Source organism: Papio anubis, chromosome 9, assembly GCF_008728515.1.
Source record: "Papio anubis isolate 15944 chromosome 9, Panubis1.0, whole genome shotgun sequence".
NCBI classification, from domain to species: Eukaryota; Metazoa; Chordata; class Mammalia; order Primates; family Cercopithecidae; genus Papio; species Papio anubis.
Window position 1 is genome coordinate 69,633,674 of NC_044984.1, and position 22,992 is coordinate 69,656,665.

At 37.7% G+C, this 22,992-nt stretch overlaps 1 protein-coding gene and 1 pseudogene across 12 annotated transcripts in view; one reads left to right on the top strand and one right to left on the bottom strand.

The window, feature by feature from the left end:
* The window catches only part of CAPS2 (calcyphosine 2), a 64,400-nt gene that overhangs the window by 18,987 nt on the left and 22,421 nt on the right, over positions 1-22,992 (bottom strand). For all 12 annotated transcript variants that reach the window (XM_021922611.2, XM_021922615.2, XM_021922613.2 and 9 more), the window contains 5 exons: positions 18,208-18,275; positions 10,101-10,220; positions 5,180-5,254; positions 4,220-4,315; positions 4,036-4,129 (listed from right to left, as the gene is read on the bottom strand). In XM_021922611.2, coding sequence (XP_021778303.2) covers positions 4,036-4,129; positions 4,220-4,315; positions 5,180-5,254; positions 10,101-10,220; positions 18,208-18,275 — 453 coding nt within the window. The remainder of the gene's footprint in view (positions 1-4,035; positions 4,130-4,219; positions 4,316-5,179; positions 5,255-10,100; positions 10,221-18,207; positions 18,276-22,992) is intronic.
* Positions 10,317-11,730, top strand: LOC116268962 (annotated as a pseudogene).

Genomic DNA, 22,992 nt, shown 5'->3' on the forward strand with positions numbered 1-22,992 from the left:
GGCTTTCTCAAGGACCGTGAGCCACTCTTTGAGTGTAAACATCAAGGGAGAGAGTACTGCTACCTCCCAGTTTCTGTGAGAGGGTGGGAGCCTAACTTCCTTAGGCACCTTGCTCTAAGTGCAAAACCACCTCCTGTCACAAAGATATGAAAAGTTTGTTTTTTTCTTCCCCTGGATAAAGCCAATTAGCTACTACAGACAGTCACTCTAATTACCAGGTCAATCTAGGATAAACTGTGTGACAAATGGTACCGTAAAGTCTTCTTACTTGAGGACTAGTTATTGTTTATACCAAAAACATGTATGTCTAGGGGTAGGAAGGAGGTGATCCCTTTCCTCCCCATCATAATGCTTATTGCCCACATCCCTGTAACAAAAGACAAGTTTACAAGAGAAAAGCATAACAAATTTACTAATGTGCATAAGCATAGGAGCCATACCAAAAAAAAAAAAAAGAAACAGAAAAAAAGAAAGAAAACTCAAAAAGCCAGATGGTTGATACTTAAATATTCTCCTCATTGGTGAGAGGGAAATGGGGGAGGTTGTAAATGAATGGGCCTGGAAGACCAGATTGTGCTTTGTAAATGATTCCCTTTGGTTGCTGAATGGGACCAAAGGACAAACAACAGCCTGTGGACAAGTTATGAGAAGGTGAAGACCAGCCTGTATAACACAGTGAGACCGTGTCTCAATTTAGAAAGAAAAACAACAACTAAAGGTAAGATGAAAACTGAAAAAAGAATTCTCAATTTTTTAGTTAAAAATTTAAACATATTTGACTACAAAACTTGGCAAAATTTACCTATACTTCAAATTTAAAGCTTTGTGGGGTTTTGTTTGTTTGTTTGTTTGTTTGTTTTTTCTGCTGGGCAAATATTTCACCTTCCCAGCATTTGGCAAATAAAGCCTTTTGGGAAACCGGCTAGCAAGATGCTGCACCACCATAGCTGTCAGCATGATGGCAATTAGTGTATATCCAACATCGCTCTTTTGCACTTATTTAGTCTTTCATCCAGTCTTCACTGACGAAAAATCTGGACACATATGATGTTTGCTTTGTCTTCATGTTTTTAATACAAAAATAGAGATATTAAAAATATCCCTTCAGGATTGAGAGTGGTTTAGGCACTTGCACAAGTTGCAACTTATCACATTTAAATCCATTCATTAAATACACATGTATTCAGTGTCTACTAAGTACTTGTCACTCTTCCAGTTGCTAGGAATATGGTAGGGGTCATGATAGATAAGTCCTTACCTTCAAGGGGTTATAGCGTCATGTCAGAGAAAATAATGAATAGATAAAAATATACATACATACTATATGGTCAGGACTATGAAGAAAAATTAAGCCCATTAAAAGAACAGAGAAGGGTAGGAGTGCTATATTAGATACTATGTTCAGATTTGGACTCTTTCAGTTTTTAATCTTTTAGATCTTCATAATAGAATAACACCCAGAAATTAGGAAGGCTTTGGAGAAATGAGTGATCTTCTGACAGCACGAAAAACAAAACAAAACAAAAACCTGAAAGAAATAAAGAAAAAACTACCAGAGATAGAAAAGAAGATATATAAAGGAAGAGCCAAAGAATCTGCAATTCAGATTGGAAGATGGAGAACTATGAGTGATAAAGTGAAATATTATCCTGGATTTAGATTATAATAATCTAGGCAGAACACTTAGTAGAACATAGCAGTTTAGATTGACTTTTTAGTTGAGTGAGGGTAAGACTGAGGATGAGAAGATTCAGAGTCTCCTGTAAATAATTATCATGTTAAGCAATTAAGAATATGTGATCTGTGTAACAGTGTTATGCATAGAAGCATATGTGTGTATACTTACATGTGTGCCTAAGGGAACAGCCTGCGTCAGTGCATATATGCGTGCATATGAGTGAATACCTATGTGGGTACACCTTTAGGCAGGCGCATCTATGGGCACATGTGCACATTCATGTATTTATCTTAAAAACTGGCACCAAAATTTCTTTTAAGGAGTGTTTAGAAAAAGACTTAATGAGGCATATAGACATGAAAAGACAAGTTCCACAGCCATATCTGGAAAACAAAACAGAATACTCCCATCAAAAAAAAAAAAAAAAGAAGGATAGAGTTGAGTATTTCTGCATAAAACAATAGATTGGTAGGGAGAAACAAGAGGTGGAAGAGTTAAAGAAATGGAGAAGAGTGCTTTTACCATGGGAAATATTCAAGGGATATATTTTTAACAGTAGGGATGTCTAATAATAAATTGTAAATTGCTTACAATGCTACAATGTGAACCTCTTTTGATATCCCCTTCAAAATGTCTGCTACACACACAAAGCATCATATATGTGGTTTATATATAGTTGGCTGAATTTCTTTCCTTTCTCTCTCTCTTTCTCCTTTCTTTCTTTCTTTTTTTTCTTTCTTTTCTTTTTCTTTATTTTCTTTCTTTCTTGGAAATCATAAAAAAGAACAGAGTTCCACATCTACTTCAAAGAAATATGGAATGAGGATAGTGAGAATAAATCATAAACTACACTAAATTTTTGGAGACATAAACTCAAACTTTAAACTTGGAATATGCATTAAACATTCTTCTGCAGGTTGTGAAATGGGAGTCGAAGCTGATTTTCTCTAGATCTCAAGAGGCAGGCTTCAGTGCCATATGTATAGTGTATAGTGTATTTAAGTGTAAGATGTAAAATTTTTCCTCAACCCATACTTCTCCCTTAACTGGGTACCAAACTGTACTGACTCTACCTATCAAATAATTTTTATTTGTCTAATTAGCTTCATAGCCAGAGTCACTTGCTTATTCAGGTTGCCATAATCTCTCTCCTTGATTAATATAATTCAATCCCATCCTGCCCTTGTGTATCTAGTCTTCAATTCCTTCCCCACATTGTAACCAGACAGATCTTTCAAAATCACAAATCTGATCATGCCACCTTCCCCCACTCCATCCACATCTTCTCTTCCAGTGACTCCCCAATACATGTTAGATAACTCTTTAACATAGGCTGCTTTTTAATAAGCTCTGACTCATCTCTTGCCAGCCTCCACCTTGAACTCTCCTCCAATCAGACTGAACTACTTCCAGTTCTCCAAATAAGTCATGTGCTCTCTTCCTTTTTGTTCTTAGCACAAGCTGTCTTCTCCACCTGGAAGCTTTTCCCCACCCTCACCTATCCCCTTATCCCAGCCTTGCTAACTTCTAGTCAAGGGTAGATGGCACTTTCTCTAGGGAACCTCCTTTGATTCCACAAAACTGGGCCGTCACCCCTCCTATCTGGCCCACATTGCCCCTCCTCTCTGGCCTTCCTATCTATCTGTGTCTCCAATTATACTGTCAGCTCCACAAAAGCAGGGAATGAGTCTAACTTACTGCTCCATCTACAGATCTTAGGACAGAAACATATATTACCTGAATGATCACTGTGGATAGTGCTGTATTTTAATCATGATATAAAGTGTAAATACGATTTAAAATTTAAGAGCACTACACAAACTGTAACACTATCTATGCTCCACCCATTCTAGGGAATCCTTGTGACACACCAAATGCCAGGAATTTCCTGAAGTGGGAAAATCACAAGGAAGATAGGCTATCTGTCAGAAAAGTGATACCTCCAGAGGCCCATACCCCTTCACATGGAGGAAACTGTCCATCCTCAGAGGATAAACCTACTTTAGGTAAAGAATATCTCCTGGTGCTATTGAGATAGCCACTTAGCCAATGACTCAGCTTTGAAGAACCTTTCAAAGTATGAAGATACAACTTCATCTGGAGACAAGCCACATTGTGGAATGGGAAGGGGGGTGTTACAGAAAATAAATGCTATGCTTGTATTCAGACTTGAGATTTGGGGCTAGGAAGCAGAAGTTCCTGGGAAAACATCGACCATTAGCCCACATAAATGACCCTGGTTAGGACGGAGGAGAGGAAATAAATTGAAGACTAGAAGCCCTGTTCCTCTACCTCCATAGGACTCCACAAAATTCACCATCTGGTATTAAATGTGTGCACACACACACACAACTTACAACATAAAAATCACCAAGTCGGTATTGTTTTCCTTTTCTTCGTCCACACTGATGACTATAAATGCTTTTTTGAATAAAAGGAAGCACAATTGTTCTAGAAAGTAAATGAGAAAAAAATGGAAAGTTATTTAGCTTCTCTCAGAAGTGATCATCTCCAGAGTTCTAACAATGTTTTATGGCATACCTATTTTTCCCAAATTGTCGATATTCATAAATTGTAAGGGATTGGTCATGAGTGAAAAAGAACCCAATCAGCTCTCTGCAAGCATCACGTCCATTACTGGAAAAAATAGAATGATATCAAATATCTTCAAATATAATAATTTTTAGATTAATTAACTAAAAAAAGTGTGCATCTCAAGAGGGATAGCTAACTCTCTTATGTATGTGTCAATGAGTGAAGGTTATGGGAAACTGTAGGGAAAACACAAAAACACAGCTTGCTGAAATGTCCACTAAAAGTTAGATCTGAATGCAGAAATAAAAATATTACACTGACATGAAAAGTGGATATATTTACAATGTAAATTATTAATTCAACATAGACTTTTAAGATAAAGTGAATTATCTTTAAAAGTGTTGAGCTTGCAAGAAGGCACACATAGATACAAATTTATTATCTTTTATTGTCATAGAAAGCTTTAAAATCACTAAACAAATAAGATAATTTAAAATACACATTTTACTAGTAATATAGAAAGAACATCAAGTAGAATTATGTATTACTGGAAGATTATAAGACTGAAATAATAGATTTAAGAATTATTTTCCTTGTCACTGCATCTATCGATAATCTGTTAAATCATTAAGACAAAATTAAATAAAGCAGCTTATAAAACATTAGTTTTCAGTTTACAATACTCTGGTAGTAATATAACTCTTTTAAAAATTCACTACTAAGTTACTTTTTAAAAAACATTTAAATTCGCTTCAAAGATAACTTTTAATTAGAATGTTTTTCCTACAGATTCATATTTCTTATTTTTTATAACAGATTACTAGATATTACATTAAAATGTCTGTTCTAAATTCACATATTTTTAAATGATACAAACCTATCTAATCTCATTACTGTTATTTCTATTCAAAAGAGAATATGTTTTTGTAATCATAGGATTAAAAATTTTAATAAAATCACAATTACCGTGACATGATCCTACCATCAAATTGTAATTTATGAGAAAGCACATTTTCAGTTAATGTAGAATGAGTTCTTATCCTGTTAAGAAATACATTTTGTCAGTAACTTTTTAAGATACCTATAACTTGATGGAAATTAAAATGTACAAAAAAAGTTATGTGAATATTTTGAAACCACACAGATTGGATAAAGATAAAGGTACTCTTCTTTTTCAGATTGCTAATTGTAGCAGACACAAAAGAAATAACTCTGAGATATAGTATATAATATGTGAATGACTTTTATATTAGAAGCTATACCATCAAAGTGCTATAAAAGTAAATATTGAACAGAGATACAACATTTGTGACTGGCACTGTTGCAGGGCTACCTGAGTGCCATTTCTAACCCTCTTCTTCTTTGCTTCCCTCCCACCACAGAATTTGCTCTTAGCATTTTGCAACTAAGGATGAGTAAGGGACCTAGTTCTGCCAATAAACTTCCAGGAAAGACTTTCTTTTGTCCTGGTAAGAGAGTGGCATGAGAAGAGTTCCTGCCTGTGAACATGGCAGGGATATGATGCTAGGAGCCACTATAGTCACCATGAAATCAAGCCACCACATCAGAATGACCAAAAAGATATAGGAAAGCCAGCCTAGAGCTGTAACATCACTAAGCTACTGAACCAAAATCAATAAATGCCTACCTCCAAGCAGCTAACTATATAGGAAAAATAAATTCTGACTTGTTTAAGCCACTATCAATCGTTTTTCAGTGATGTGTAACTGAAAACATTCCTTACCAGAATAACCAAAGAGTGAGGAAGAGTGCTGAATGAAGTTCGAACCTTGTCATAGATCAATAGGTTATTTAAGCATTATGGCCTTCAGACAGTACTGAGTGATCTCATAAAGGCTGCCAGCCCTAAAATTATATTTAACAATATAAAGCAAAACCGAAGCACCCTACTGCCAATAATCTCCTATATATTAAGAGATCTGAAGACTAAATGATACATTTCTTCTTTGCTTCACACAATAATATTTCTCCCATAAAACTGCAGGTATAATGAAATGGCAGTAATGTAATTAGTAAGTAAGTGTGTGGGTCACTGAAATCTTGAAAGCTACACCTCTGGCCGGGCGCGGTGGCTCAAGCCTGTAATCCCAGCACTTTGGGAGGCCGAGACGGGTGGATCACGAGGTCAGGAGATCGAGACCATCCTGGCTAACACGGTGAAACCTCGTCTCTACTAAAAATACAAAAAACTAGCCGGGCGAGGTGGCGGCGCCTGTAGTCCCAACTACTCGGGAGGCTGAGGCAGGAGAATGGCGTGAACCTGGGAGGCGGAGCTTGCAGTGAGCTGAGATCCGGCCATTGCACTCCAGTCTGGGCGGCAGAGCGAGACTCCGTCTCAAAAAAAAAAAAAAAAAAAAAAAAAAGAAAGCTACACCTCTATAAAATCTGGGTATCTACAAAAAGGAAGCGGGGGACAGGAAACATGAGCCTGCACCAAATGAGAGTTTGTGAGCACAGAGTAGAGCCATGGGAGCTTAACCACCTCAATTCAATTTAATCCACTGGGATTAATGTGTTTATTGAATGCCCACTATGTGCCTGAAACAATTCTAAATGCTGAGAAAATAACAGCAACAGTAATGGCTACCATTTATTGAGAATTTCCCAGACACTAGTCATTGTTAAAATCACTTTAATGTGTATTGGTTTATTTACTACTTACAATAACTCTGAGGTTAAGTGTTATTATTCCCATTTTTCAAATAAATTTTATAGAAACAGAGACTGATGAGTAAATTGCTCAAGGCCATATGATTAGTAAATGGCAGAGCTAGAAAAAACTTTGCTCTTAACCATTACATTATATTGCTTTTCAATAGTAAACAGAACTCACTTTAACAGTGACAAATGGAAGTAGCAGCTTCAAGGGCCCTGTAGTCTTCTCGAAAAGATAAAAGTAAATATGTATTTACACTATAAAATGCAAAGTGCCATGTTGGGTTTTAGGTGCCCAATTCCTTTTAGGAACCCAAGTTCCTTACCAATACATAAAGAAGAATCAGAAAGATTGAAGATTAAAGTACGAATTTTAGTATTGATAAAGCTATTAGAAACCACAGCTTAGGTATGCAGCAACCACAAGCTAGTCCTTACCACTATAATTAAACAGACTAACCCACTCATTTCCACTGGGGAGGGACCGTCTAAAACAATGCACAGGGCAGAATGTGTGCTTCTGCAGGCTGCTGCCTCCCAAACAAAGGGGAGAGGAAGGGCTGCACTACCCACGCCAATTCCTGCTTCTAAATTTATGAAGCAGAACTCTCTCCTCCTCTGGGAAGAATAAATGGCGGTAAGAGGAGTGAAAGCTACAAATTCATTAATTCTAATTGATACCACAACAGGATTTCTCATGGAACTAGATTAGTTTGAAACAAGTTGCAGGTATTTACTCTAATACAACGCAATACTAATTAGGATAATATTGACGCAGGGAAACAGATAATACTGAAGAAAAAGTCTAGAAACTAACCATGCATTAGACATGCACATAACATGTCATGTCATAATCATGCATATAACAACTTGACATATGACATATGTGGCATTACAAGTCAGAAGGAAAATGATTTAGTGGTAGGCAGAGATTATTTTTAAGGAATATACAAAGGACATTAACAATATAGGGAAAGAGGAAAACTGGCCTATGTTAAAATTAGGAACTCCTATTTCTAACTTTAGTTTTTAAGACAGATACAATCAAGAGAATGAAAAGGTAACTACAGAGTAGGACAAGATATGTGTGACAAATATAGTTGAAAAAGGATTCATTTCTAAAACATGTAAATAAGATCCACAAATAAATACTAAAAAGACAGACAACTCAACAGGCTTGAATGGAAATTTTGTATGAGAATATCTAGATGGCCTATATACATATGGAAAAGTACCCAACTACATTAGTCTCCAGTGAAATGCAAATTAAAATCACTAATACACATCCATAAGAAGAACTCAAATAAAAAAAGGCAGACAATACCAAGCTCTGGCAAAGATATGGTGCAACAAGAACACTCATACTGCTACTGGTGGGAGTGTAAATTTCAGCAACCAGTTGGGAAAGCTATTTGGCTGCATCTTTTAAAGCTGAACATATGGATACTAAATGGTCCAACAATTCTACTTCTAAGTATATACTCAGCAGAAATGAGTACATATGTTTACCAAAAGGCATGAGCAAGGAAGTTCATAGCAGCACTATTCATAAACAGCCAAATATCTATCAACCTCTGAATAGATAGGTTGTGGCATGTGGTACAATGAAATACCATACAACGATGAGATTAAAAAAAGACAACTACAAATAACACCATGGATAAAACTAACAAACATAATGTTGGGTAAAAGAAGCCAAACACATTTCACTATGTATATCAAAATATCATGTTATACATCTTATATACAACTAAATAAATAAGTGCCATTAGAGGGAAAAAAATAAGCTGGACACAGAGTCTAGATTTCTTGTAATTTCATTTCCACAAATTTCATAACCAGGCAGTTCTAATCTATGATATTAAGATGGAGAGATTAACCTGGTATAGCAGGGGAAATGAATAGTACCTGGGAGGCAGCATAAGGGGAGGTTCTGCGGTACTGGCAATTGTCTGTTTCTTGATCTGGGCATTTGGTATATGAGTGTTGTTCTGTTTTTGATAACTCCTATGTTGTGCACCTAAAATGTGTGCACTGTGAATGTATGTTTTATTTCAATGGAAGTTTACTTTTAAAAAGGAAAGTTTAGATGTGTGGTACATAAATGATGACCTCCTCTGGCCCAACATGTCTATATCCTAATCCTTGGAACATGACAATACATTATATGATAGAAGGGATGTGGCATATGTGATAAATTAAGAACATTAAAATGGAGAGACTATTGGCATTATCCAGGAAGATTCAATGCACTCATACATGCCCTTATTGGAGGAATGTAGAGAGAAATGTATCTATAGAAAAAGAGTGACAGAGTGATGCAGCATGAAACCAGCTATTGCAGACTTTGAAGATAGAGGAAAGGGCCATGAGCCAAGGAATGAAGGCAGCTTCTAGAAGCTGCAAAAGGCAAGAAAACAGCTTCACCCCTAAAACCTCTAGAAGGAATGTAGCCCTATCAATCCCATGATTTTAGGCATCTGAACTCCAGAACAATTAAAGAATAAATCTGTGTTTTAGAATACTAAGCTCATGGTAATTGTTACAGCAGCAATAGGACACTAACACATGATACTTCTAAATATTTGAATGGATGAAAGCAAGGGCTTTCAGAAAATAAGAATGAGACAAAACAATTAAAAAAAGATATGAAAATACTAACAATTACAGTACTCTGAAAATATAAAAAAGTTACTGTGGGTACTGGTAGATTTTTTTATGTCTACTAAAGCTGAGGTTCGATGTCAGTGACACTGTTGAAGAATTTAAGTGGACAGCATCAGAGGATTGTAAAAGATCATACCAATTCTAAGGTTGAAAAAGCTACAACGTAAAATGCAAAAAAAAAAAAAAAAGTATAATCAATACCAATTTTTAACATGCCAATGAGATTTAGCCATTATATATAACACACGTAAAATATCTCGGTAACTATATGATATATTTTCACATCCATTATCTCCAAAGGTTGTGGCTTTTTTTCCCCCTAAATTACAAATAAAAAATCTGGAGGGTAAAGAGAGTAAAATAAGGTATTGCCCCTAATATCATAAAGTAGCAGAATTGGGAGCTGAACTAAAAAAATTCCACTTTTCTTTATATAGAAAAAAGTGAAACGAACACAGAAGCTCCAGCTAGACACAGAAGTACATTTTAAAAATACTTTTAGAACACAGTGCATCTTCATTTTATGTAATTAAAATCTTCTTACTTTGTTTCATGTAGTGTTCTTTTTCTAAATCGAAGAGGTGTCATCTTTGAATCTGGAAGGATATGATCACTTTCTTTTTGCTCAATGGCTAAATTTTGTTCCGGATCACTGATTACAGCCCTATACAGGAAAATAAAAAGTCCGACAATTAAATATGATCATGCATTACTTTAAAATTCACATATTTTTAAGCAGTTCTAAAAGTTCATATACCAAATGCAAATTTACAACGCTGTCAGAATATTTTTATTAAATGTATTTAAAAATATTTTCCATAAGAAAGTGAATATTCCTCTTTTTCCAGAAGTATTATCTAAAACTGAATTGAAATTTCGGAGGGAGCTAAGAGCTCCAAGTATTTATTTTTCTATTCTTTAAACAAGCAGACACAGTGCTGGTTTCTGATTGTGTGGGAGGTGGGTAGGAGAGAACACAGGTAAAGTAAAATAAGAATACAAAGTCATAAATACCACAACAGAAATTCAATGAACAAACATAGAAGAGAATAACTTAATTCCTAGAAGGCATAGAGAAGAGTTTATGAAAGGCATCCTAGAAGAGGAGATAGTTGCACTGATTCTTAAAAGGTGAGAGTACAAGACTTCCTCTCCAGGAGTCCGCGGAGGGAGGGCAGACTCAAAGTGCTCCTGGACACAGAGGCTCTTGTCAGAGGGAGCAGACCGGTGGGAACAAAGGAAGGATCTGAGCGACCCCAACTTTGCAGCCGAGGCCTCCAGCTCCGAGGTGCATAGCAACCCTGGGGTTTCGGTAGGCGTTCCTCCGTTTGCGACCCTGGCAGAGCCGCAGAGCCGCAGAGCCCTCCTCGAGACTGGACCACTGCCCCAGACCACAAGCGACCCGAAGGCTCTGCAGCAGGCCGCGGAGAAGGGCGGCGCCCACCAGGCCCCTAGCACGGCCCAGTCTGGCCCAGCACAGCTGCTGAAGAAGGCGCACGAGCTCATGTGGTACGTGCGGGTCAAGGACCAGAAGAAGATCATCATTTGGTTTCCAGACATGGAAGGATGTCATCGGCAGCTACAATTAGTGATGGAGGGGCATCTTCAGGCTCACCAGCCTCATTCTCGCCCAGGTGTTCGGAATGCACCATGGAAGCTGACCAGGCTGCACCAGAGGCTGTCCAGCCTCCACACCATGGAGTCTGAGCTGGTCAAAGCGCTGCAGCCCGAGGAGCTGGACAGGGTGGCTCTGAGCAACAGCATGGTCCTGACAGGCCTTCTCACGATCCTAAGCCTCATCTACTTGAAAGGCTGCAGCGCCAGAAAGAGCGCCGTCTGGAACGTGCTGCGCGTCCTGGGGCTGCGGCCCTGGAAAAAGCACTCCACTTTCCACCTTCGGGACATGCGGAAGCTCATCACCAAGGAGTTTGTCCAGCAGAATTACCTTAAGTACTGGCACGGCCCATACGTGCAGCAGCCGGTGTATGAGTTCTTCTGGGGCTCCCGGGCCGGCCGCGAAATTACCAACTAGCAAATCATGGAGTTCCTGGCCATGGTCTTTAAGAAAGACCCCCAAGCCTTCCGGATACTGGGAAGGTATGGAGGAGGCCAGAGCTCTGCAGGAGACTAATCCCACTGCCTACTGCTCCTGTAACAGTGTCTCCCAGGACTAGCAAGGTCTGGAGGCAGATGAATGGTTTCTGACCCTCGCCAGGCCTGTGGAAGCGGTGGGGGTGGGTCACTAGAGTATTCAGGATTTACAGTGCAGTATTCACGTGTAACTTTACAGTACAGTGCTTTTATACCTTTTAATGCAATGTTGTCATTTGGGTACCACTGTGTAGTGTTTGGGACATATGCATGTTTGTTTATAAGTAAGTTTGGTTGGCACTTTTGCTTTTGTGCTGCCTTTCTTGGATTTTTGTACCAGAGACGTGCTAAACTTATGAAATATATTGAGAAAGTTTCCATCGTATTCTTTTACATGGGACTGATAATGTGTACTGGGGTAGGCTGCTCCTGGCAAGTTTGGAAGAACTCACCAGCAAAGCTGACCTAACAAAGAGAAAAGTCAAGGCCCCTCTCTTCATGACCTTGCTGGGCACAGGAAACATCCTCGCAGAGTGAACTGATTTGAATGGAGCTGGTCTCAATGTGGGCACTTGGCACACTTTACTAAACACATTTTCAACCCCACCATGAGTTAATGTTAAAGTAAACATTAAAGATTCTTGTGATACAATCCAAAAAAAGTGAGTACAAGTTAGCACTCAGAGGAGAAGGAGTAAGGGTACCACAAGCAGAGGAACAATATGTGTACAGCCACAGCAGACAGCACAGTGAGGACACACCTGAGGACTGTACACGGTGTAATGGATGAGAGTACAGACTCTGCAACTAGACTGCCTGGATTCAATCCTTGCCTACTGCAATAATTAGCCGTGTAGCCTTATCTGGTCAATTTGCTCTGGGCCAAAGTTTTCTCATTAATAAAAGAAAGAATAATGGTATCTCCCACACAGAAGTGATGTGAAGATTAAATAAATTAGTTAACATGTACATATTGTTTAGGAGAGCACCTATAATCTACTAAGTATTATAAAAGCACTCAACAGTTGAGGCTTTGCCTCCTAATTTCCCTTTTACTGCATATTTTACTGAATATGGATAAATATAGAGGCATGATAGCCCATCAGGTGGCATTGCAATGGTTTTGAAAAGTGATAGTAAGGGTCTACACTAAGGTGGCAGTAAACACACAGTTTGATCGAGGAAAAAAGATCCAGTGTTCCATAGAACAGTAGGGTGACTATAATTACAATAATATGTAGTACATTTTAAAGTAGCTAGAAGATAATAATTAAAATGTTTCTAACATACAGAAAAGACAAATATTTAAGGTTATGGTTATCCCAAGTACACTGACTTGATCTTTATAAATTATACTGTTAAATTATCTCATGTACCCCAAAACTATAAAATACATAAATACAAAAGAACACAAACAAAAAAATAATAAAAAGTAAATAAATAGACATAGTAGAAAGAATAAATTCAAGAAACATCAACAGAACTAGAAAACTAATTGGATTTGAGGTCATCAAGTAGAAAGATCCATAGTAACTGAACAATGTGAAATGAGATTCAATTAATAATATAAGGAACATAGGTGTCATTGTGTTTTTAAGGCAGGAGAATAGGGTCTGGAGGCAGGAAACCTAAGGTCCACTCACGCTGACTTCCTAGAACTAAATCAAAAGGAAAACCCCAACTTTCCATACTCAAGTAACAAAAGGGCCAGAGGCTACTTCCTTTGCAACCACCCCCCTTTTCTGTGTGGCAAATGAAAAATTGAAAATACCTCTGATTGGTCCCCTCCCATGACCAGTCACGATGGTTGTCGGCCAAGTCTAAATTTGCATAGGAGGATAACTTTGTAACTCACTTCAGCCTCTGACTGCTCACTTCCCATGACCAATCAGATGTTTGCATAGGGTGTAATTTTGTAACTTCGCTTCAGCTTCTGATTGGTCACTTTCCACAACCAATTAGACTGATTGCAGGCCACTTCTTCATTTACATAGACAAAGTAGACAAAGTATGTAAATAGACAAAGTAAAAAGAAATGTATGTATGTATTTGTCATTACATACATTTACATGTACACCAAGTAACCAATGGGAAACCTCTAGAGGGTATTTAAGCCCCAGAAAATTCTGCAATCAGGTCCTTGAGCCACTTGCTCAGGCTGCTCCCACCCTGTGGAGTATATTTTGATTTTCAATAAATCTCTGCTTTTGTTGCATCATTCTTTCCTTGCTTTGCTTTTGTGTTTTGTCCAATTCTTTGTTCAAAGTGCAAAGAACCTGGACACCCACCACTGGTAATAGTTTTGATTTGTTATTGTTATTATTAATATTATTTTAAGGGTAAGAATAATCGGTTATCCTCATATCCTTATGAGACAGGAAAACAGGGGAAATGATGCAGGAAAATAGCAAAAGGAATTAAAAGTTGGATAAAGAACAGAATAAGTAAAAGCATGAGAGCAGAAAGAAGGTGAAGGGGTGACTGAGCAAGAAGCTAGATAAGAAGCAGAGGTTCAGCAGCCAAAACAAAAGTGAGATAAAAAAGTGAGTAAGGAGCTTGCAGTGAGCCGAGATCGCACCACTGCACTCCAGCCTGGGTGACAGAGCGAGACTCAGTCTCAAAAAAAAAAAAAAAAAAAAAAAGTGATTAAGGAGCCCCCATGGCCAGCTAGGTTCGGACCAAACCTGTCAGGGGCAGCTCCCCAGAGAGGGGCATGCTCATTAAAAAGAAGTATCCTTAAAATGACCCAAAATGGTAATTAGCTACTTAAGTTTCATGCATATGGACTGCATATCATACATGTACTTAAAATTATGGGATGGAGATGACACACAAGCACACAAGGGCCAAATTAACTCAGCAACATCTATTAATCAAAAGGCAGACACTGGCTAGAGATTAGGCATCCTTGGGAAGAGAAGAAAACAAAACACTAAAAGGACCCAAAGGACGAAACTAAGGTTGATTTATCTCACAGAACTCAGTCCATTCCCCCACTCCGAGAGTGTAATACTGCGCTTTAATACACTTCTGCTGCTTTGCTTCGCTATCTCTGTGCGTCTCGTCCAATTCTTTGTTCAGGACAACAAGAGCCTGGAACTACATGGCACCATCCAGTAACACTTACTTTCCTCCTTAGCAGGTTGGGTTCCATGATTCATCAAAAGAGAATCCTGTACCCACCTTTTAACAATCTTGCCCTCTCTGGATTTTTCTACAATCTTGCCCTCTCTGGTTTTTTCTACTTGCCTGGAAAAACCCTAAGTCTGAATAAATTTGATGAATAACTGGATAAAAGAATAAATGAGCAGACATTTTTTAAAGGGTATCATGAACCTTCAAAACTATGAAAATGAAACAGCAATTCAGATAGAACTTATGAATTTATTGAGTTATTTCCATTGCTGGAACATTGAGGAAAAGCTTTAGTCATGTCTACCATATACTGTAGATTCTGTTCATTTGTGTGCCAAGTTAGGAACTAAATCCTCTTTTTAAATTGAGCATTAAGATATTTTTTAAATTTCCCAAATGAAAAAGGCTGGCATTTATAAAAAGTGGCACCTATTCTATTCTCACACTTTATTTATCAGTTCTGTGTTAAATATACATACACGGAATGTTAGAGTTATAAGAAATCTTAATGTTAATTTGGCAGAAGCAAAAATCAAGACATACAGAAGGAAAATATGAAAGCTCAAACAGCGAATTAGTCACATAGCTAAACCTAAAACCAAATTCTGCTGACTCTATTTAAGTCCTCTTTTCCAGTTCATTCATTCATTTGCCTATTCAACAAGTTTTACTATACAGCTACTAGACTAGCCAATGGGAGTGTAATAGTGTAATAGTGAGCACTTCCAAAGTGCTCTGCCCTCATAAAGCTCACATTCTGAAGAGGCCGAAAGATAATTAACATGATACAGAGAAAATATAACATGAATTACATGTCCCTATGGAGGAAAAAATGAAATGGTAAGAAGATGCGAAATTTTGAGCAAGGGATCATAAATGTATTTATGGTCAATTTATTTATTTAAATTTATTTATGGTTTATTTATAGTAAGGCCAAGGTAGGCCTCACCAAGGTGACTTCTAAGTAAAGAAAGGAGCTAAAATGAGTAAGCAGACATACAAATTTCTGGGGAAAAGGCATTCCAAGAAGAGGTGAAAATAAATGCAAAGTACCTAACACAGGAATGGAACCTGGTATGTTCCAGAACAGGGAGACGTCAAATGGCTAGAGGAGAGTAGGAAAGAGGGAGAAAAGTCCAAGGTCCAAGGTCCAAGGTCCAATGGTGGGCTTGGATAGACTGTGTTATTGGCCCAAATTTTTTAGTAATCCTGATCCATATCCTTGCTATGGCCTCATTACAGGTGGTGTGTACTTTCTTACCCCTTGACCTTGAGCTTTTGACTTGCTTTGGTCAGTTACACACAGCTATATGACTCTGCTAATCTCAACTGAACTAACTCATACAAATGCGGGTTGGTTGGAAATCTGTTTATCTAGGATGGTCTCAGCTAAGTAGCTCAGTGGCATTTCTAGAAGGACCTTTTTCTTGAGACTACCAGACTAGCCAAGCAGTGTTCTTCTCTCAAAAGTGGCAGAAGCACTAAAGGGCAAATGGAAACACATGAGATCATTTAAGGCCTAAGATCAAACCTAAGACCATTTTTGCTCATATACAACTGGGCAAAACAAAAAGTAAGGACCTTCCAGCCAAGCCTAGCCTTGATAGATAACCTAAAGACACATGAGCAAAAATTACTGTTCTTTTAAGCTACTGATTTTTTTTGCAACACATAATTAATACATGAGCCTTGTAGCTTTCACTGTGATTGAAATGAGAAATTCCTGGAGGGTTTTATCTGGCTTACCTTTTAATAGATTAACTATGGGGTACTGGGTTGAAAATAAACCAGTAAGCGGCAAATGCAGAAACAATGAGGCCAGTTAAGTAGTCCCTGAAATAATCCAGGGGACACAAAATAAGTTTGAATAGGATGGTGGCAGCAGAGGGAGTAAATCTATGTTGATGGTAGGACTGAGAGTGTTTGTTGGCAAGCTAGATATAGTATTTGAGAGAAAGAGGGGGTCAAAGGCATCACTAGGATTTTAGGTCTTAGTAACAAGAAGAATTGACTTGCCATGGAGGAAAATTAAAGATTTGGTCATGGTGGAAGAGAGGGCAGTAAAGCTTCAGACACCCAGATTGGAGAAAGTTAAATTGAAATCTTAGAGAAGTATCAGAATATAGGTGGTTTTTAAAGGCATGCTATTGGATGAGATCACTTAAAAAGCAAATACAAAAGAGGTCCAAGAACTGAGCTCTTGGGCACACCCACGTTTAAAGACTGGGAAGATGAAAAAGAACCACAAGAGATTCTGAGAAGGGGAGAAAGGTAGGAGAACAGTCAAGTGTCGCGTGTGGGAAGCCATGCAGAAAAAAAACAAAACAAAAAACCTGCCTCAAAGAAAATAAAGTTTCAAATGAGACAGCTGCTGCAGATGGGCCAAGTAAATGAGAACTGAGAAACCGTTAGTCTAGCAATATGGATCTCACTACTTCTGGAAAAAAGTTGTTGGAGGCATGGTGGAGGTGAAAACACTAAGTTCATGAGACAATGGAAGGAGGGACAAGGGAGACTCTAGGTATTTCAAAGAATTCACTGAAAAACGTGCATGTAGAAACATGCATCATTCTTTCTGTCATTCATTCCTTCTGCCACGTAACTAAACAGTTTTTTCAAAGCTAAGTCTTACTTTTTACTTGAAGTAGATAATTCCAACCTCTTCAGAAATTCTACCATATTTCCATATTATCATGCAATTCAACAATGCATATGTTAAAATTTTAGTTTTCTAACGAGTTTTAAAATTCTTAACAGTCTCACAGTTCTCGAACTGCACCAAGGAACCCTGAGGTAACACAGTGAACTCACAGGGGTACTATGGAATATTTTTAATTTTTGAGGGAAACTCAGTGATACTTGACATCACTTACACACCAGGTAAACTACCAGTTCAACCTCAGGGTAGCTCACAGCTTCAACAAGACAGCACACTATACTGCTTCCACGATGTTACATCTTTGCAGAGCTGAGTTTTCTATAGTTGCTATGATAAAAAGCAAATATCAGGTGAAAATCAATATGGAATATAAAGTGGAAGTGGCAGCATTGTAAATGATTCTAGGATTTGAGAGACTGTGCAGTGCCCATAAGATGCATACAGATCCTTGGTAAGAATAAAGTAAGGATATCTTCTTTCAATTTATGTGTATTGTTTTTTAAGTGGTCATTAGTTGTTAGCAAATAAATACTTATTAAGTTGTTTAGAGAAAAATATTTAACAAATAGAACTGTTAGGTATTTCTATTGGTCTAAGAGTGCTGTGAAAAAATTACTAAAACACTAACAGTGCAGTGAACAAAGAAAGTTTGGGAACCTCTGAGTTAGCTAACCTTTAATTGACCAAGGATATGAGTGTCATGCATGAAAAGAAATTTAATGAAAATTTTCTGAATTGATTACTACTGTGAGTTGCTAATTCTCACCTAGATAAGTGGTCTATCATGACTTGCTCTGCAACAATCTGTTTCTTCTTCTCTGCAGCCACAATTTCCTGGGAAGATTAAATAAAGACAATTTCACCATCGATAAAGTAGAACCATACAATATTTAACACAAAAGTTCTAAAACATAAATTAAATATCTCTGATTTCCATCTTACATATATATGGAAATAGATTACTATTATAGATTATAGATTACTTTCCATCATTACTAAATTTAAATTTCAGTCATTTAATCTAAAAATATTTATTTTCTAAGAAATAATGCACTTGCATTTCAGTAAAAATATCAGAATTTTCATGAGCTGCCTTTGCATTTTACAGGGCAGACTAAAGGAGAAAGAGACTATGGCATCCTTCCATTCTATTCCTCCCCTCAAGAGATGTCCTGCAAAAGGCACGTTAACCCGCTCCAAGAAGACTACCAACACTGACACAAAGTAAACTTAGTCTAACACTATTCACAGCAAAAGAAGGCAAAACTGAGTTTGAATTTTTTGACCTTTCATCAAAAATCTAAAACAAGGAAAAACAAAACAAAAACTCTCCTCATCGAAAGTATATTTTCTCTGCATATAATGCATCAATAATATTTAATAAACTTTTCTCAATTACTAGTTTGATTAAGCTTTCGTCATACTATTTTTTTTCACTTTTTAAAAATTATACTTTAAGGTCTAGGGTACATGTGCACAACGTGCAGGCTTATTACATATGTATACATGTGCCATGTTGGTGTGCTGCACCCATTAACTCATCATCCACATTAGGTATATCTCCTAATGCTACCCCTCCCCCCTCCCCCCTCCTCCCTCCCCACAATAGGCCCCAGTGTGTGATGTTCCCCTTCCTGTGTCCAAGTGATCTCATTGTTCAATTCCCACCTATGAGTGAGAACATGCCATGTTTGGTTTTCTGTTCTTGCGATAGTTTGCTAAGAATGATGGTTTCCACCTGCATCCATGTCCCTACAAAGGACATGAACTCATCCTTTTTTATGGCTGCATACTATTCCATGGTGTATATGTGCCACATTTTCTTAATCCAGTCTCTCACTGATGGACATTTGGGTTGATTCCAAGTCTTTGCTATTGTGAATAGTGCCGCAATAAACATATGTGTGCATGTCTCTTTATAGCAGCATGATTTATAATCCTTTGGGAATATACACAGTAATGGGATGGCTGGGTCAAATGGTATTTCTAGTTCTAGATCCTTGAGGAATCGCCACACTGTTTTTCACAATGGTTGAACTAGTTTACAATCCCACCAACAGTGTAAAAGTGTTCCTATTTCTCCACATCCTCTCCAGCACCTGTTGTTTCCTGACTTTTTAATGATTGCCATTCTAACTGGTGTGAGATGGTATCTTATTGTGGTTTTGATTTGCATTTCTCTGATGGCGAGTGATGATGAGCATTTTTTCATGTGTCTGTTGGCTGTATAAATGTCTTCTTTTGAGAAGTGTCTGTTCATATCCTTTGCCCACTTTTTGATGGGGTTGATTTTTTCTTGTAAATTTGTTTGAGTTCTTTGTAGGTTCTGGATATTAGCCCTTTGTCAGATGAGTAGATTGCAAAAATTTTCTCCCATTCTGTAGGTTGCCTGTTCACTCTGATGGTAGTTTCTTTTGCTTTGCAGAAGCTCTGTAGTTTAATTAGATACTGTTTGTCAATTGTGGCTTTTGTTGCCGCTGCTTTTGGTGTTTTAGACATGAAGTCCTTGCCCATGCCTATGCCCTGAATGGTATTACCTAGGTTTTCTTCTAGAGTTTTTATGGTTTTAGATCTAACATTTAAGTCTCTAATCCATCTTGAATTAATTTTCGTATAAGGAGTAAGGAAAGGATCCAGTTTCAGCTTTCTACTCATGGCTAGCCAATTTTCCCAGCACCATTTATTAAATAGGGAATCCTTTCCCCATTTCTTGTTTTTCTCAGGTTTGTCAAAGATCAGATGGCTGTAGATGTGTGGTATTATTTCTGAGGGCTCTGTTGTGTTCCATTGGTCTATATCTCTGTTTTGGTACCAGTATCACGCTGTTTTGGTTACTGTAGCCTTGTAGTATAGTTTGAAGTCAGGTAGCAGGATGACTCCAGCTTTGTTCTTTTGGCTTAGGATTGTCTTGGCAATGTGGGCTCTTTTTTGGTTCCATGTGAACTTTAACACAGTCTTTTCCAATTCTGTGAAGAAAGTCATTGGTAGCTTAGTGGGGATTGAATCTATAAACTACCTTGGGCAGTATGGCCATTTTCATGATATTGATTCTTCCTATCCATGAGCATGGTATGTTCTTCCATTTGTTTGTGTCCTCTTTTATTTCACTGAGCAGTGGTTTGTAGTTCTCCTTGAAGAGGTCCTTCACATCCCTTGTAAGTTGGATTCCTAGGTATTTTATTCTCTTTGAAGCAGTTGTGAATGGGAGTTCACTCATGATTTGGCTGTTTGTCTGTTACTGGTGTATAAGAATGCTTGTGATTTTTGCACATTGATTTTGTATCCTGAGACTGCTGAAGTTGCTTATCAGCTTAAGGAGATCTCGGGCTGAGATGATGGGGTTTTCTAAATATACAGTCATGTCATCTGCAAACAGGGACAATTTAACTTCTCCTTTTCCTAATTGAATTCCCTTTATTTCTTTATCTTGCCTGATTGCCCTAGTCAGAACTTCCAACACTATGTTGAATAGGAGGGGTAAGAGAGGGCATGCCTGTCTTGTGCCAGTTTTCAAAGAGAATGCTTCCAGTTTTTGCCCATTCAGTATGTTATTGGCTGTAGGTTTGCCATAAATAGTTCTTATTATTTTGAGATACATTCCATCAGTACCGAATTTATTGAGAGTTTCTAGCATGAAGGGCTGTTGAATTTTGTCAAAGGCCTTTTCTGCATCTATTAAGATAATCATGTGGTTTTTGTCCCTGGTTCTGTTTATATGCTGGATTATGTTTATTGATTTGCGTATGTTGAACCAGTCTTGCATCCCAGGGATGCTTTTTGATGTGCTGCTGGATTCAGTTTGCCAGTATTTTATTGAGGATTTTCGCATCGATGTTCATTAGGGATGTTGGTCTAAAATTCTTTTTTGTTGTGTCTCTGCCAGGCTTTGGTATCAGGATGATGTTGGCCTCATAAAATGAGTTCGGGAGGATTCCCTCTTTTTCTATTGATTGGAATAGTTTCAGAAGGAATGGTACCAGCTCCTCCTTGTACCTCTGGTAGAATTCAGCTGTGAATCCATCTGGTCCTGGACTTTTTTTGGTTGGTAGGCTATTAATTGTTGCCTCAATTTCAGAGCCTGCTATTGGTCTATTCAGGGATTCAACTTCTTCCTGGTTTAGTCTTGGAAGAGTGTAAGTGTCCAGGAAATTATCCATTTCTTCTAGATTTTCCAGTTTATTTGCGTAGAGGTGTTTATAGTATTCTCTGATGGTAGTTTGTATTTCTGTGGGGTTGGTGGTGATATCCCTTTATTGTTTTTTATTGCGTCTATTTGATTCTTCTCTCTTTTCTTCTTTATTAGTCTTGCTAGCAGTCTATCAATTTTGTTGATCTTTTCAAAAAACCAACTCCTGGATTTATTGATTTTTTGGAGGGTTTTTTGTGTCTCTATCTCCTTCAGTTCTGCTCTGATCTTAGTTATTTCTTGCCTTCTGCTAGCTTTTGAATGTGTTTGCTCTTGCTTCTCTAGTTCTTTTAATTGTTATGTTAGGGTGTCAATTTTAGATCTTTCCAGCTTTCTCTTGTGGGCATTTAGTGCTATCAATTTCCCTCTGCACACTGCTTTAAATGTGTCCCAGAGATTTTGGTATGTTGTATCTTTGTTCTCATTGGCTTCAAAGAACATCTTTATTCCTGCCTTCATTTCAGTATGTACCCAGTAGTCATTCAGGAGCAGGTTGTTCACTTTCCATGTAGTTCAGCAGTTTTGATTGAGTTTCTTACTCCTGAGTTCTAGTTTGATTGCACTGTGGTCTGAGAGACAGTTTGTTATAATTTCTGTTCTTTTACATTTGCTGAGAAGTGCTTTACTTCCAACTATGTGGTCAATTTTGGAATAAGTGTGATGTGGTACTGAGAAGAATGTATATTCTGTTGCTTTGGGGTGGAGAGTTCTGTAGATGTCTATTAGGTTTGCGTGGTGCAGAGGTGAGTTCAATTCCTGGATATCCTTGTTAAGTTTCTGTCTTGTTGATCTGTCTAATGTTGACAATGGGGTGTTAAAGTCTCTCATTATTATTGTATGGGAGTCTAAGTCTCTTTGTAAGTCTCTAAGGACTTGCTTTATGAATCTAGGTGCTCCTGTATTGGGTGCATATATATTTAGGATAGTTAGCTCTTCTTGTTGAATTGATCCCTTCACCATTATGTAATGGCCTTGTCTCTTTTGATCTTTCTTGGTTTAAAGTCTATTTTATCAGAGACTAGGATTGCAACCCCTGCCTTTTTTTGTTTTTCATTTGCTTGGTAGATCTTCCTCCATCCCTTTATTTTGAGCCTATGTGTGCCTCTACATGTGAGATGGGTCTCCTGAATACAGCAAACTGATGGGTCTTGACTCTTTATCCAATTTGCCAGTCTGTGTCTTTTAATTGGACCATTTAGTCCATTTATATTTAAGGTTAATATTGTTATGTGTGAACTTGATCATGTCATTGTATTAGCTGGTTACTTTGTTCATTGGTTGATGCAGTTTCTTCCTAGCATTGATGGTCTTTACATTTTGGCATGTTTTTGCAATGGCTGGTACCGGTTGTTCCTTTCCATATTT